The sequence below is a fragment of the Marmota marmota genome, unplaced genomic scaffold (genome assembly GCF_001458135.2).
Source record: "Marmota marmota marmota unplaced genomic scaffold, marMar, whole genome shotgun sequence".
In the NCBI taxonomy this organism is placed as follows: Eukaryota; Metazoa; Chordata; class Mammalia; order Rodentia; family Sciuridae; genus Marmota; species Marmota marmota.
Window position 1 is genome coordinate 1961094 of NW_026000101.1, and position 17235 is coordinate 1978328.

General features: G+C 34.5%; 1 protein-coding gene across 1 annotated transcript in view; it reads left to right on the forward strand.

Moving 5' to 3' along the window:
• Ptbp3 (polypyrimidine tract binding protein 3) overlaps nucleotides 1-17235 on the forward strand; it is a 93421-nt gene that overhangs the window by 14654 nt on the left and 61532 nt on the right. Inside the window, exon 2 of the mRNA XM_015492098.2 lies at nucleotides 13176-13260. Within this exon, the coding sequence (XP_015347584.2) occupies nucleotides 13227-13260 (34 nt within the window). The 5' untranslated portion in view covers nucleotides 13176-13226. The remainder of the gene's footprint in view (nucleotides 1-13175; nucleotides 13261-17235) is intronic.

Genomic DNA, 17235 nt, shown 5'->3' on the forward strand with positions numbered 1-17235 from the left:
GATGAACAAGAGGAAGAAGGAGCAAAAGGGTATACAGAACAACCATAAAAAAACATAAACTAGCAGAATAATAGGGATGTCTTTACTTGTCAGTAATTACCACCTTGAATTCAAGCAGGTTAAATTCTGCCAATTAAAAGATATAGACCAACTGAAGGGATAAAAATTACAGAGCTAATGATATGTTGTCCCTGGTAAACTGATTTCAACAGTAAAGACACAAACTGAAAGCTAAGGGATAGGAAAAGATACACCATGCATATGGAAACCAAATGTGAGCACAAGTAGCTCTAAAATATAAAACAGTAGCTCTTAAAAAAAAACCCGACTAAAGATAAAAAACTGAAGAGCCAGTGAAGGTCACTATATAATGATAAAAGGGATAATTCAGCAGGAGAGGATAACAATTGTAAATATATATGCATTCAATACTGGAGTTTCCAATTATTTTTTTATTTTTATTTTTTTTACTTTTTTTTTTTTTATTTATTTATTTTAGTTTTCGGCGGACACAACATCTTTGTTTGTATGTGGTGCTGAGGATCGAACCCGGGCCGCATGCATGCCAGGCGAGCACGCTACCGCTTGAGCCACATCCCCAGCCCCATGGAGTTTCCAATTATATAAAGTAACATTATTAGATCTAAGAGGAGAGACTAATACAGTCATAGTTGGAGAGTTCAGCGTCTCAGGTTCATCTGTGGACACATCAGACAAAAAAAAAAAATCAACAAAGAAACATTAGAGATAAATTATACTGTAGACCCAAAGGACCAATATGCATATACAACATTTCATCCAATAGTTTAAGGTACAAATTCTTCTCCTCAGCACATGGAACATTCTCCAGGATAGACCATATGTTAGGCCACAAAACAGGTGTCAACAAATTCAAGAAAATTTAAATCATAACATATATCTTCTCAGACTATAGTGAAATAAAAGTAGAATCAATAACAGGAACTTTAAAAATTGTACAGATACATAGAAATGAAACCAAATTCTCTTTAACAACCAATGGGTCAAAGAATTCACAAGGAAATTTTTAAAAAATTATTGAAACAAAGCCAGGACGGGTGGCATACACCTGTACTCCCAGTGGCTTGAGAGGCTGAGGCAGGAGGATCGCAAGTTCAAAGCCAGCCTCAACAACTGCAAGGCAGTAAGCAATTCAATGAGACCCTGTCTCTAAATAAAATACAAAATAGAGCCTGGGAATGTGACTCGGGGTTTGAATACCTCGATTCAATCCCCATTCCCCCCCCCCCAAAAAAAAAGAACAAATCAAGCCCCATATTTATAGAAGAAAATAATAGAGATCAGAGAAGAAATGAATGAAATAGAGAGTTGTGGGAAAATAATGAAAACTAGGAATCAAGTCCCCCCACCCCCCAAAGAAACTCCAGAAACTCCAATAGGACAAAGAGCTGGTTTTTTGAAAACATGAGCAAAATTGGAAAACCTTTAGTGAAACTAATCAAGGCAAAAGAGGAGATACAAATGAGATTGAAAAGGTGGCATTGCAACCAATATACCACAGAAATACAAAGGATTATTAGGGACCATTATGACCACATATATGCCAGCAGACTGGAAAACTTAGGACAAATGGATGTGTTTCTGAACACAAAACCTACCAGAACTGAATCTTAAGGACACAGAAAACCGGAACAGACCACTGAGCTATATCCCCAGGCATTTTAATTTTTTATTTTGGAACAGGGTTTTGCTAAATTGCCAAACTTGGCCTTAAACTTGGGATCTTCTAGCCTTAATCTCCTGAGTCTCTGGGATTCCAGGTATATGCTGTTGGACCTGACACCTTTTTAAAATTTTATAAGACGGGGGCTTCCTAAGTTGTCCAGGCTGGCTTTGTATTTGTGATCCTCTTGCATTAACCTCCTGAGTACCTGGAATTGCAGGCATGTACCACCACACCTGGCCAGTATTTTTTTAACAGCTGGAAAATATTTTGAGAAAACAGCAATTACAAGGATAATATCTCTCTCTCATTCTCTCTCCCATTCTCTCTCTCTCCCTCCCATTCTCTCTCTCCCATTCTCTCTGTCTCCCAGTTTTTTGTTTTTTTTTTGGGGGGGGGTGCTGAGGATCGAACACAGGGCCTTGTGCATGCAAGGCAAACACTCTACCAACTGAGCTATAGCCCCAGCCAAATTACAAGGATCTCCACTGATGGATTCTTATTTCTAGTATTGTGCACTGTTAAGTAATTACTTAAGAATAATCCTTATGCATGCCATTTCATGTCATACATATGTATTTGTGAAATGGAATGCAGACACTGGATTACTTATGTGTCTCTAGGAAAATATTAACCAGATTCACCTTCAGTGTGGTTGTACAATTTTGTACTCCCAATTCCAATTGAAAAATTGTGCTGTCAGAGTTGTATTTTTGCCAGTGTTAAAGGTGAGAAATACTATTTTAATTTAGTTATATTTATTTTATGAGTAAGGTAGAGCACATTTTTTATTTTTAAGGACCCATGGTTCTCATCCTATATTTCTGTTGGCACAGTCTTTTTCTTCTCAACTTCTCGAAGCTCCTTGTAAAATAGGTAAACCCTTTGCCTGTAATGAACTATAAATATTTTTCCTGTTGTGTCTTTTGACTTGCTTATGAAGTTTTCTGTCATACCAAACCTTTTTATTTTTGGATAACTGAATTTATTGTTGTTGTTTAGCTCTGGATTTTAAGTCATAAGTGGCTTTCCCCATTTGAGGATTATAAAGGATTTACTTCTATTTTCTTCTAATACTTTTCTGATTTTTTAAAAATTTATTTACATCTTCATACACTTGGGCTTTCTTCTAATGAGGGATTTAAGATATAGAATCATTGTCTTTCTTAAGATGGCTTCCCAGTTGTCCACATATCATTTATAATAAAGTCCATTTTCTCCTCTGTAAATTAATGATGTATATTGGTCTTTAACTGTTGCTAAACAGTTGGATATCATGTTTGTATGTCATGACCATTGGTATAAGACCCTTGCTGTTCTGATTGTCATTTAACCTCAGAGAGACTTCAATAGGGACTAAGTGAGGAGTGGAACTTCTTTTCTTTTATTTTTACTTTTTCAGTTGTACACAATACCTTTATTTTATTTATTTTTATGTGGTGCTGAGGATAGAACCCAATGCCTTCCACATGCTAGGCCAGCGGTCTACTGCTGAGCCACAATCCCAGCCCAGGAACTTCTTTTAATAATAGCATGTAATCCTTACCAGTAACACTGAAGAAAATAATTTTTTATTTTCACTATTTCAGATAGGAAACTGAGGTGGAAATATACCAAATAACTTATCTATAATACAACAATCAGTGGAGGCAGGACTTGAGTCCAAATGCCTGAACTCCCTAGCCTATATCTTTTGTTATATCTGTCTCTGATATTTTGTTGGCTTCCAGTGTTTCAGATTCTTCCTCTTCCAAATCCGTTGCTAAAATGGAAATACAACCTTAATTTTGAAGAAGCGTGTCTGGGTTCCATTGTTAATGAGATAACTCTTTAAAAAAAATTAAAATTTAGTTTGTTTTTTAGGCTTGGCTGATGTGTAGAAAGCATGTAATGTAGCAAGACTGAGATTGCTATCCTTAGAAAGGTTGCTTCTGCCAGGCATGATGGCACACGCCTGTAATCCCAGCAGCTCGGTAAGCTGAGGCAGGAGAACCACAAGTCCAAAGCCAGCCTCAGCAAAAGCGAGGCACTGAGCAACTGAGTGAGACCCTGTCTCTAAATAAAATATAAAAAATAGGGATGGGGATGTAGCTCAGTGGTAGAATGCCCCTGAGTTCAATCCTGAGTACCCCCCGCCCACACACACACACACACACACAAAATAAGCTTATGGTTTTAAAGTTAAGCACTTAACGTTCTGTTAGTTATTACCTTGTGAAAAGGCACTTGAGAGAGGTCCAGAACTTAAAATGTAGAAAGAAAAAGGATAGAATTAGTATTTTTAACAATGGGGTATAACATCTTGTACCAATGTTGGTCAGCATAATAGTACTTAATTCTTGGAATTTTGTAAAGATTCAATGCATTGATTCTAAGGCCTTTTTTCACCCATACCTACATTTTCGGGATGCATCCTAAATTTGATAGGTATAATTTAATTGGCAGCAGTTTTACTTTTTAGATGTTAGATAAAATGATGGGTTCTTCAAATCAGTGACTTCTTAACTTTCATAAAATAGGAATGTAAAAAGTATGTTGAACAGTATGTGGCATATACTAATCAATCCATACTAGTTATCATTGTATTTTGTTTCTTTTGCTCTTATAAAGGGTAACTATATACAGGTATTCTTATTTAAGTTCTAATATAAAATGATATTTATACGTAGAATAAATGGGTCACAGGATTGGCATAAAATTGAGGGGAGATTTGTATGAAATGATGGAAAACAGATATCTGGGGTTAAAAATAAATTGGACCTAGTGATGCTGCTGCTCTTCTCCCTGCTCCTCCTCCATCTCCTCCCCCCCTTGTATCTGGTAGGCTAAAAGGAATCATCACATATATTTTAGCTATGATCTGAAGGTTAACATGAGTTAATAATTTATTTTTAGAGTCTTCCTTACATTTTATTTCAGTGTCTGTCTTTCAGTTGTGTGTATTACCTTTTATCATATTAATACTCTCACTTTAATGCTAAATAAAACCAATTCTCATCAAATTTGATAATGAAACACTTTATTTGTGTTGCTTTATTGCATTATTCCTTTGCCTTGTTGGTCCTGTTAGTTTTTTTCCCTCTTCAATCAGGAAAAAGCTTCAATAATTGATACTTGAGGGAAGTGAAGCTGATTAGTGTGTTGACTTAACCAGAGAGCTAACAAGTCTGCAGGAAACTGCTGTACTCAATGTAAATTTACTGTGTGTTTCTAAGGAGACTGTTGATCCAGTAGTGTCTGTTCCTCCTCCCCATTATGTCTTTATTATTTGTCCTGTTAAGGCTGCCTTTGTGTACTGTTAATTTGTTAACTGTTGATACAAAATATTTTATTTTCCTTCTCCTTTTAAGCAATTTTGTTTTCTTGATAGTCTACAATCACTCATCTTACCTAGTTGTCTTTCATTTTTTAAGTCTTTTCATTGTGCTGGAATATCTTTCATTCTTCCCTTAAGCCACATTTCTTATAGCACTCAAACCTAATGGGAGAAATTTTGAGTATTAGTTACGTCTGCATTATTTCTCCTCTGCTATTAAGGAAAATTACTTATAGACACTTAGGGTATATAATTTTCAGTAAAAAAATATTTTATACTAAAATAGCCTGTATGTTTTTGAGAAAAAAATTGTGTCTAGGAAAGAAAGGTTTTATTTCTTTATTAAAAGAAGTGTTTAAAGTGACAATATAGAACTAATTATGTTTTTTATCATGTTTTACAAAGTAACATAACTCTTGGGATTTAAGCTTTATAATATGAACACCCCCCCACCCCCGTAATTTGAAAATAAATTCTTGGGGGGAAAACTTGGCCAGTAAATTGTGGCTTAAGACTTTTTTAAAAAAAATACTTATTTTTTAATTGTAGTTGGACACAATATCTTTATTTTATTTATTTATTTTTATGTGGTCCTAAGGATCGAACCCAGGGCTGTGCATGTGCTAGGCAAGCGCTCTACTTGTGGCTGAGCCACAAACTCAGCCCAGCTTAAGACTTTTTAATGACTACATTTTCAGATGTAAACTCCTTTTGTTCTTTTGTTTATCACATTCTGAAATTACTAGGGTAAAAAAATGTTACCAATATCATAATAATTTGAGTCTGGTTTATTCTGTATGATGAGTGATAAACCCCCTCATTGATGAATAGGATTCCAGATATAAACTTCAGAGTCTTTTTTTTATCTTTATTGTATAATGTAAGACAATAAAAATATCTGTCTCAGTATATCACTTGATACTATAGAATTTCCTTTATGTATGCATTATTTAAAGCATGTTTTATTCTATTTTTTAAAAGCTCTTTATATCATTGAAAGAGCTTAGTAGAATTATCCAACTTAGTCATTTATTTTGAAGAATCTTGCAGTGTTTGCCATTTCCTTATTTAACTGATATTTTGTGTGTATATTTTGAATGTGACAGTTAAGATGTTACATTAATTTAAGATGTGTAAATTTAAATTAATTTTCTAATTTTCCTGTGCTTGAATCTTAGATCACATTTTCCAGCTGATTTTTTTTTTTTTTAAGGAAAGGTTTATTTTATTTATTTATTTATTTTGAGAGAGAGAGTGTGTGTTTTTATTAATTTTTTTTTAGTTTTTTTTTTCTGCGGACACAACATCTTTGTTTGTATGTGGTGCTGAGGATCGAACCCGGGCCGCACGCATGCCAGGCGAGCGCGCTACTGCTTGAGCCACATCCCCAGCCCCCCAGCTGATTTTTTTTAACAGTTAGAAGTTCAGTGGTAATTCAAAAGTTAAGAATAAAGTTTAAAAAGTTTTGTTAAATGAATAATTTGATTATGTTTAATGATTCATCATTTAACCCTGTGAAGAGTTAGGCCACTTGTGAAATCCTGAGACACAGTCCACACAAGTCTTGTTTTTCTTATACCACTTGTAAGTCTAGCAAGTTCTCCAAATTACTACCCTCAGGTCTGATAATTTGCTAGGACACACAATACACTGAAAGCTATTAAACTATGGTTTATTACATAGAAAGGCTACAGATTAAAATCAGCCAAGGGAACAACATATAAGGCAGAATCCAGGGAAATAAACAAACTTGGAGCTTTAGTGTTCTCCCCATGGACACATTACTTTCTCAGCTTCACTGTGTGGTAGTAGGTATGGTGGATTGTCAACCGGGAAAGCTCACCAGAGCTTTGGTGTTTACAGTTTGTATAGGGGCTCCATTATGTGAACATAACTGGTTTCCCACAAGGGTTATCTTTGTCTAACATCTCCAGCTGCTCCAGGCATGACCCACAGGACCCTAACTAAATGATGTATAGTCATCTCTTATACTGAGGACTACCTGGTAACCCAAAGCCCCTAGGCTGGAGAGGAAAAAAAAGGTAGCCCTCTTAGACATGACATTCCAAGAGCTTAGAGATTGCTTCCCAGGAGAAGGCAAAAGCTATACTTCTCTTTGGGCAAGGTTAAATTCTTTGTTACTCAAACACTGAGTCATATTAAAATGAGGCAGTCATGTGCTAATTTTAACAATATTTGGAAGACAGCCTGTAGAGATAAAATGCTTCTTAGTAGTCACTCAGCATACTAATAACTTGAAATTATTCTACATTGTTCTATGGGAATTTGAGGTTTTTTGCAGCTGTTGTAGTTTGGATATTTAGGTGTCCCCCTAAAGCTCTTGTGTGAGGCAACAGAAGAAGATTTAGAGGTGAAGTGATTGTGTTGTGAGAGCTTTAACCCAGTGTCCCCTGATACGGCTGGTAGGGTATGGCTGAAGGAAGTAGGTCATTGGGGTTGTGTCTTTGGGGTATATAGTTGTTGAGCTGAGCTTAGTTTCTTTCTGCTTCCTGGTGTGATGTCTTGAGCCACCTCTATACTCTTCCACCATGATGTTCAGCTTTATCTTAAGCCCCAAGGAATGGAGCAGCTGTCTGTGGACTGAGACCTCTGAAACTGTGAGCCCTAAAATAAACTTTTCCTCCTCTAATTGTTCTTGTAAGGTCTTTTGGTTGCAGCAATGAACAAAGCTGACTAAAACAGTAGCTTTACTTTTCACGTAATCAAAAATTGTCTGTTTTACTCTTGAAGATTTATTCTACGGATAAAATACAAAATCTAGGAAAAATGCTGTTTTTCCCCATATTTTAATTGGTGCATTATAGTTGTACATAATGATGGGATTTGTTGTTACATATTCATACATGACATAATGTAACAATATAATTTGGCCAATATCACTCCCCAGCGCTTCCCTCCTCCCCGCTCCCCACCTGCCACCCCTTGGTTGCTTTCCTCTACTGATCTTTTGATTTCCTTTTACTTCTCCAGCTTCTGCAAATGAGAGAAACATAGGATCCTTGACCTGAATTTGGTTTATTTCAGTTAACACGATGGTCTCAAGTTCCATTCATTTTCCTGAAAATGACATAATTTTTTATGCATAATTAAAATTCCATTGTGTATATATTCCACATTTTCTTTATCCATTCATCCACTGACAGACACCTAGGCTGGTTCCATAGTTTGAATTGTGAATTGTGCTGCTATAAACATGAGTATGCATGTATCACTGTAGTAATTATTCAGGGTAAATACTGATGAGTGGCATAGCTGGGTCATGTCTTGGTTCCATGCATAATCTTTCAAGGAACCTCCATACTGATTTCCATAGTAGTGGTATTAATTCATAGTCCCACCAACAATGTAAAAGTGCTCCTTTTTTCTCCACATCCTCTGCAGCATTTATTATTATTTGTATTCTTGGTGACTGCCATTTTTTGATGTGAGATGAAATCTCAGTGTAGTTTTGGTTTGCATTTCTGTAATTGCTAATGATGTTGAACATTTTTCATGCATTTATTGGCTATTTGTATTTGTTCTTTTGAGAAGTGTCTATTTAGTTCATTTGCCTATTTATTAATTGGGTTATTTGACTTTTTTTGATGTAAAGGTTTTTTGAGCTCTTTACATGTTCTAGATAGTAATGCTCTCTCAGAAGAGTAGATAGCAAAGATTTTCTCCCATCTACAGATAAAAATACAGGAAAAATGCTGTTCTAAAAGAATTATTGCAGCATAATTTATAGCAATAATTTGGAAGCCCAGTTACTTAATAATAGGGAAATAGTTATAGATGACATAATTTTTTAAAATAATTGTGAAGACTTTAACAACTTGAAAAACCTATCAGTTGAAAGGGTTATAGAGACACTCATAGATTCATATTGTAACTTCACAAAATGCGTAGTAAGATGAATGAATCATAAAAATGAAAAAAATGATTTAAAATCTACAGATAATGAGGTAATTGGATGAGTATGCATAGAGGTTTAAATAAGGATGGTAACATATAAAAAGGACATTTCCCCTCTTAAAAAAAGTATCACAGTATTCTGGAGGAGAAGTCCTGATGCATAGGAAAATAACATGTTTTGTTTTTATTCTGTTAAGGTTAATCATCAATGAGATTTTAATCTCCCATACAATTCTAAACAAATTAAAAATCAACTCTAGTTATTAAAAATGGATACACATTTTTAAGAGTTTGCTACATAGAATATGAAATTACTGCTTTCAGTTTCTAAGACCATTTTATCAAATCAAGTCTTTTATAATTTATCTGAGAGAAGGAAATTAAAAAAAATATATTAAGGAAATGTTTCCTTTAGAAATTTTGGAAAGTTTTCCATATTGAAAGAATAATTCTCACTTTTAGGTGATTACTTTCCAATATTAATTGCATTGAATATAAGTAACTATTGGCATATATAGCTTTTGAAAAGGACCAAGTAATTATTTAAACTTATTGCCAGTGTTTAATGAAACCTATATACTAGAAATAATGATCCTCAGAGCAACTCATCAGAGTGGGTATCATTATGATTCATATAAGTGAGCAAACTGAGTCTTAGAGAGGGTTTTAAATAATTTGTATAATATAAAGGTAATTTACTTTGTGGAGCCTAAATTCAAACCTAGATTTGATTTACTCTAGAAGACTACATTTTTAACTGCATTACTATTCTGCTCTGTGTTCATTACATATCTGTTGTGGTGGTTTTCAGTTGGCTACATATTACAATCAGCTATGGAGCTTTGGAACTGTCTAGGTGTCCAGGTTCTATTGTAGACCTATGGATTAAGAATCTCTGGAATGAGGGCTGGGGTTGTGGCTCAGCGGTAGAGCACTTGCTTTGCAAGTGTGAAACACTGGGTTCGATCCTCAACACCACAAAAAATAAATAAGTGAAATAAAGGTATTGGGTCCAACTATAACCAAAAAATAAATATTAAAAAAAAAATCTCTGAGTGAGACCTGGTGTAGAGCATTTATTTTAAAACTGGACATAAGATTATAATGCACAGCCAAGGCAGAGATTTTACACCTGACACACAGGCTGTGATGAAATATAATCTAGTAAAGGTGCAATAATAGAGCTCAAAGTAGCTGAGAAAAAACTTTGTACACATATTTGAAAAAACTCGATACTGATATTATTCATACAGAAAGGATATATTATGTGAACTATACTAAAGTCCTAGAACCACACACATTGTCATGTTGAAAACAAAATTAAGTTGAATCTTTTTACATTTGGGATGAAAGAATGTAGTACCATTGTCTGTGACCAGTAGTGAAGAGATAGTGTTTGAGGCAGAAGATGAAGATAAAAACAAGCAGCATAAATGCTGATGTATTTGGGGAAAATTATATGGCTGAGAAGGGGATCCAGATTAGAGCTTTTAATTGCTATCACAGTATATTTAGACTTGATTCAATAAATAACAGAAAATAATTTCATGTTAATGGTTAGATATTTATTTGGTAGGAAATTAGGTAACCATTTATTGAATGAGATAGAAATAGAAGAAACATGAATCACTTTTTCTCCAAAAATTAAAAGTATGCATTATGAAGACTGCCATGAACTTTTAAAATTCTCAGCTGGCAAGCCATGGCTGGGACCTGTATTCACAGCTAAATTTATTTTCTAGAAGTCTTTCAGGTAATCTCAGGTGCATCCAAGAAAGTGCTTTCTTGAACATTTCTTCTTTTTTTTATTTTTTTTTAATATTAAAATTATAGAAAGAGTTGGTTCCTTACAGCAGGTAATTTATTTAGATGGTAGAAAATTGTTTGCATTTTTTACTTTCTAATCCTTTCCTTTGAAATGTTTGACTTTTGAGGTATCTGTTTCTTTATTTATTTTTGCACCAATCTCACTTTTATTCCTTTAGACAATTTCTTATTTGCCTCTTCCTTGAGTATTGTATCCCTTTGTATTTAGGAGAGGCTACTATATGAACAAATTTAAAATTATATTATTTTCTGATATATGTAGTCTCTCTTCTATAATTATAGTTTCTTTTTTTTTTTTAACCTTACACATAGATTTCCATAAGGAATCCATGTGGTTCTGTTTTAAATATTGTTCATCTTTAAAGCATAGTGTGGGGATGAACAGTGACAGTGAACCGTGGGTGGGTTCGGCACAGGTGTTAGTGATGACTAGTCTAAGAAGTCTCTCAAGCCAGTAGGAGTTCTCTGCCTCAACATGAAATATCTCTTATCTTAGATTATTGTTTTTATTTTACTTTAAAATTTTTAAGCAATTAGAGATTCATAGCAAAGTGTAAAAATACCATAAAAAGGTCCTATGAACACTTCACCAAGTTTCTCAATACTTATGTCTTACATAATTATAGTATATTATTAAAACAAGGATGGAGACACTGATACAATGCCTTTATATGGCATTTTTATTTCCATATCTATTTTTCAGTTTCATTTTATGGCATATACAGATTCATGTAACTAACACCAAAATCAAGATATAGAACTAGGCTATCACCACAAAGATCTCCCTTATTGGTACCCTTTTATAATCATATCACCTTCCGCCAAGTGTCTGTACCCACTGCAAATGGTCAATCTGTTTTTCATCTTTATAATTTTGTTATTTTGAGAATATTGTATGAGTAAAATCATATTATTTATTTTGGAGTATGTCTTTTTGTTTTTAATAGTCCTGGGGCTCAAACCAGGTCTCACACATGCTAGGCAAACACTCTATCACTGAGCTATATTCCCACCCTTCCAAGAGCATGTCATCTTTTAAGATAACAATTTATATTTAGTTAAAAAAAAAAAAACAACCTCAAGATGTACTGTCTCACATTCCTACCAGTTGTGTATTCAAAGAGCCAGATCCTTCCACATCCTTGTCAAGAGTTTGTCACTGTTTTATTTTAGTTCTGATAGGTGTGTGTTGATAAGGTCTTTTTTTCTCTGTATTTTTTTTATTAGTGATTTATAGCTGTACATAATGGTGGGATTTGTTGTTCAATTTCATGCATGTACACTTATGGTCTTAACTTTTATTCAAAGTGGGTTTTTAAAATTTGTAATACTGGACATTGAACCCGGAGTGCTTTACCACAGGCCTACATACCCAGTTTTTTAGATGGACAGATTGCATTTATTGTTTGCTTTCATATGGTGCTAAAGATGGAAACTAGTGTGCCACACTTGCTAGGGGAAGACTCTGCCACTGAGTTAAAGCCTGACCCGCCTTTTACATTTTAATGTAATTATAATATTTTGTTGACATTTTAATATATTATTGCCAGAAATAGTGGAAGTGGATTCTAATATCAAACTAACTTGATTTTCAAATGAAACATTGATCCTAACCTCACATGTATGTAGAAAATATATCTATTAGTAACACATACTTTACCAAATTTCTCATACATAAAAACCATGTTGGGTACATTTAGATTTTTACTATATTTAAAATTGCAAAAAATTTTATCTTTCTATATCTCCATGTAGCCAGTGAACTACATAGTTTGTCTGATAATTATAAGGCTACAAATCCCGATAAGACCTACATTTTAGAAATTATTAGGAAGACCTATGCTTTAAGTGAAGTCTTAATCTTTATCTTTGGGGGAATTGAGATTTTCAGTTTTCTGAATAAAATATTTAAGACATAGTACACATTAGAATTAATGGTTGAAAAATCACTGATTTTAAAGAATTTGTTCAATATAGAAATAAATTGTATTTTGAGTTCTATTTAAAAAATATAGGTATTGAAAAATCAGGATTCTAAGGAGGGCAACAAAAATTACTTGAATGTTTATATATATTATAAAAAGAATGTCAGAATGCAACCACCTAAATACAGTTTAGTACTAAAGTAACACATCCTGGGGAACTGGAGTTTGGGGGAAAAATGGTTGAAAGATTATACTCCCATTTTTGCAATGGCAGTTGTTTTTTTAAAGCTATTATTAGTCATGTGAATGTGTTATAATTTTCCCTTATCATACAGTTCACTTCCAAACTTTAGATTTTGTGATGCTCAAGAACTTCTAAATGTCTTCATACTAAAATATTAAATTAATTAGCTTTTAATATTTTTAGTAGTAAATATAAACCATTATCTAAAACCTATTTCATTAATTGATGATTGGTTTTGCCTTTCAGCGGGGGTCTGATGAACTTCTTTCTTCTGGTATTATTAACGGATCTTCTACCATGAACAATTCTACTCCTTCTACAGGTGTGTATGGTAAGTTTTAATTTTCTTTTCCAAATATTTTATTTTTATGAGTTTTAATTTTTTAATAGTGTTCTTATTTTGCTCATCTTATGAACATGTTGAAGTGATACTGTTTATAATATAAACTAAAAATTTGTTGTATTGAGATACTGCACTGTTTATGTAGATGAAATCACCAGTTATAGCTCTCTTTAAGTTTTAAGGATTCCTTTGAATCTAATTTGATAATTCCTTTTTTATTGATTTGTGTTACATAGTTGTGATAAAACTATCATTGATGAGTTTGTGATCAAGAACTACTGAGCGAAAGAGCTAGATTTAAGATCTGTGTTGAATGATGATGGACTTGGAATAGAAGTATTAAAACTATAACTCTTGTTTGGTGGGGGTATGCCAAGTATCGAACTCCCAGGATGTGCTCCACCACTGAGCTATAAATACCCTCAGCCTCATGTAGTCTACATACCACACATACTTCATGTAGTCTACATACTACATACTACAGTCTACATACTTCATATAGACTACATGAGGCACAGGATACCACTTGATTTTAAAACAACTGCTTTTGAAATGTGAAGGCTGCAAAATGGGATGGAAGAGTGCAGTACTGGAAAGAGAGGGGGCAATTAAGAGGCCATTTCTGTAATCTTAATAAGGGATGGTAACTTAGTGAAGTGGTGGCAGTGACAGTTGTGATGGAGCGCATTGGAGAACTTGTAGAAGGTAAAATTGACAGTAATTGGTAATTAATTGAATGTTTAAGGGATTCTATCAATGACTTCTAGGCTTTTAGAGTTGGACTTTGATAATTAGATGAGTGGTGTGCTGTTCATTTCTGTCAGAGAATATAGAAGAACATAGTAAGTTCAGATTTGTATATATTGAGTTTGAGGTTCCTGTGGAACATCAAATAGAGATGTCACACAGCAGTGGTTTCCTGATCTCAACAGCACAAGAGAAATTTGGTTCTTGGTATCAAACAATTGACAGTGGAAACCATGGGAATGAAGAAATCTATAAAAAATGGAGTTTTTAAAAAATATATATTTTTAGTTGTAGATGGACACAATACCTTTAATTAATTTATTTTTTTATGTGGTGCTGAGGATCAAACTCAGTGCCTCACATGTGAGGCAAGAGCTCTACCACTGAGCTACAACCCCAGTCTCAAAAAGGAGAATTTTTATCTGGATCTTTTTGGAATAATATAGGGAATGAATAGATCTCTCTTTTATGAGCTGACATGGTGTTTGGGAGAATGAACAGCCTCTACCTGAGGACTCTGTAAGAGAATTGGTCAGTTTTAATCAGCTAGCAAAAGAATGAAAACAAACTCTAAGAATGCTTGGGAATTGATTAACTGTGCTACAGGGCCCCCTCTCCCCGCTATTGTTAACCAGGGATCCAATGGGGCGGGGGGGGGGGNATAGTTAGTAAATTAAAAAACAAGAGACAGCCTTTATTTTATTTATTTTTATGTGGTGCTGAGGATAGAACCCAATGCCTTCCACATGCTAGGCCAGCGGTCTACTGCTGAGCCACACCTCCAGCTATACACACACACACACACACACACACACACACCACGCCTTTAATTTTAAGACAGGATGTTGCTAAGTTGCTTAAGGACTTGCTGAGTTGCTGAGGCAGCTGGCCACCATGGCACAAGGCTGTGATCCTAGTGGCTTGGAAGGCTGAGGCAGGAGGATCATGAATTCAAAGCCTGCCTTAGCAACCCAGTGAGGTCCTAAGCACCTTGGCCAGACCCTTTCTCTAAATAAAATATAATAAAGGGCTGGGAATGTGGCTTGGGGTTCAGCACCTCTGGGTTCCATATCTGGTTCTAAAAAATAAAAAGTTGCTGACGTGGCTTTGAACTTGCAACCCTCCTGCCTCAACCTCAAGTCACTGGGCTTATAGTACAGCTTTCTAAAGGACTAAATGGAATGATTTTGTAGGTAGGGTAACAGCAGTGGATTTGTTCATGTGAAAGTATAAACAGATTAATAGTATGGACATTGAGTCTAAAGCAGATTTCCTAAAAGTTAAGCTCACATTAGAATTGTTGGGGGTGCTGTTAAGACAGTTGCTAAGTTCACTCTGAGCATTTCTAATTCAGAAGGTCTGGAATGCATCCTGAGAATCTGCAAAATACTAATATTGCATTTTAGGAATCATGTTGAGAACTACTGGATGAAAGAAAGGCTGGTATCTGAAGTTCATAAACCTGATTATCCTCTTGATCTGGCGGACTTTTAAAAGCTTTTTTGCTTTTACTTCTTAAGGTTAAACTACATCCTGAGTGAGGCCACATATTCTTATTTTAAAACATCTTGTTGGTTATTTATTACTAGGGATTTAACCCAGGGGCGCTTAACCACTGAGCCTCATTCCCTGCCCTTTTAAATATTTTATTTAGAGACAGGGTCTTGCTAAGTTGCTGAGGCTGGCTTTGAACTTTCAATTCACCTGCCTCAGCCTCCTAAGCTGCTGGGATTACAGATGTGTGCCACCGTGCTAGACCCTCTGGTTATTTTGTCCAGTCATGTTTGTGAACTATTGGATAGACGACCAGAAAGACTCATATTTTGGGTAATGATTTAGTGAGGAAAAATGAGATATGGATGTGAATTTTAACAGTTTTGTGTTTGTTTTGGATTTCTTCTTATATACCCCATTTCACTTTAGGTTCTTTGTGTTTCTAGCTTTAATAGAGCCTTTTAAGTGGTAAGCTTTCTTAGACTTTGACTAGAAGTGTCTGTTTCATTACCACTATTAAATGATATTGAATGATAGTTGACTGTTTAAGGTGACTGTTATTTTCTTGTTGAATTTACTATTCTGTTTTTCTTTTGGCTGTCATTACTGAGCAGTCAGACTACCTATCTGATAGTGTTACTTCTTGCTAGTTATTTAAAAATTTTTTATTAGAGCATCATAATTATACATAGAAATTGGGTTCATTTTGACAAAATCATACATGCAAGAAATTTGATTTCAAGCCCCTTTACCTGCTTTTTCCATCCTTCTGCCCTCCCCCTATTCTCCCTTCTCTACTCTATTAAACTTCTTTTCTTCTGCATATACTTAAAAGTGAAATTTCCTCTGGTTTCTTTATATATGAGTATGGTATAATTTTGTTAAATTCATTCTATTTGTCTTCCCTAGCTATTTTTAACATTTTTCTCTTTTTATTCTATGGTTTCATTAGCTATGTCTAGGTATGGATCACTTGGTTCTCAACCCTGTATGTTCCTGAAAATAACTTGGAAACATTGAAAAAAAAACACAGATGCCTTGTCCTATTGCACACCAATTCCAAAATCTCTGAGGGTGGGGACCTAAGTAATTTTTTTTTTTTTAAACTTTATTGAGGGGCTGGGAATGTGGCTCAAGCAGTAGCGCGCTTGCCTGGCATGCGTGCGGTCCGGTTCGATCCTCAGCACCACATACAAACAAAGATGTTGTGTACGCTGAAAACTGAAAAATAAATATTGAAATTCTCTCTCTCTCTCTCTAAAAAAAAAAAATTATTAACTTTATTGATGATGCTTCCAAGATACAGCTAGAGTTGAGGACCATTACTGAAGTCCTTCTTTTGACCTTCTCAGTAATGAGACACTCTCTACAGTTATTTTCTTCTGGAATCCTAGTTAAACCTGTACAGGAGCACCTCATTCTGCCCTGATTTGTCATAATCTGTTTTACATATTTTGTTATCTCTTTCTCTGTAACATTGTGTTTTAGATAATTTTCTTAAAATGGTTTTCTGATTGACTCATCATATGTTTTGCTTTCTCTCATTTGCTGTTTAATTCTTCTAGAGTATTTGATTTCAGGGCTTGTATTTTTTTCTATGTCTATTTGATTCATTTTAAGGTCTACTTTGGGTTTTTTTTTTGTTGTTGTTGTTGTTTGGTCGTTTTTTAATGGTACTCTTTTTTTACTATGATATTTCTTTTTCCACCTAATTCTTTAATC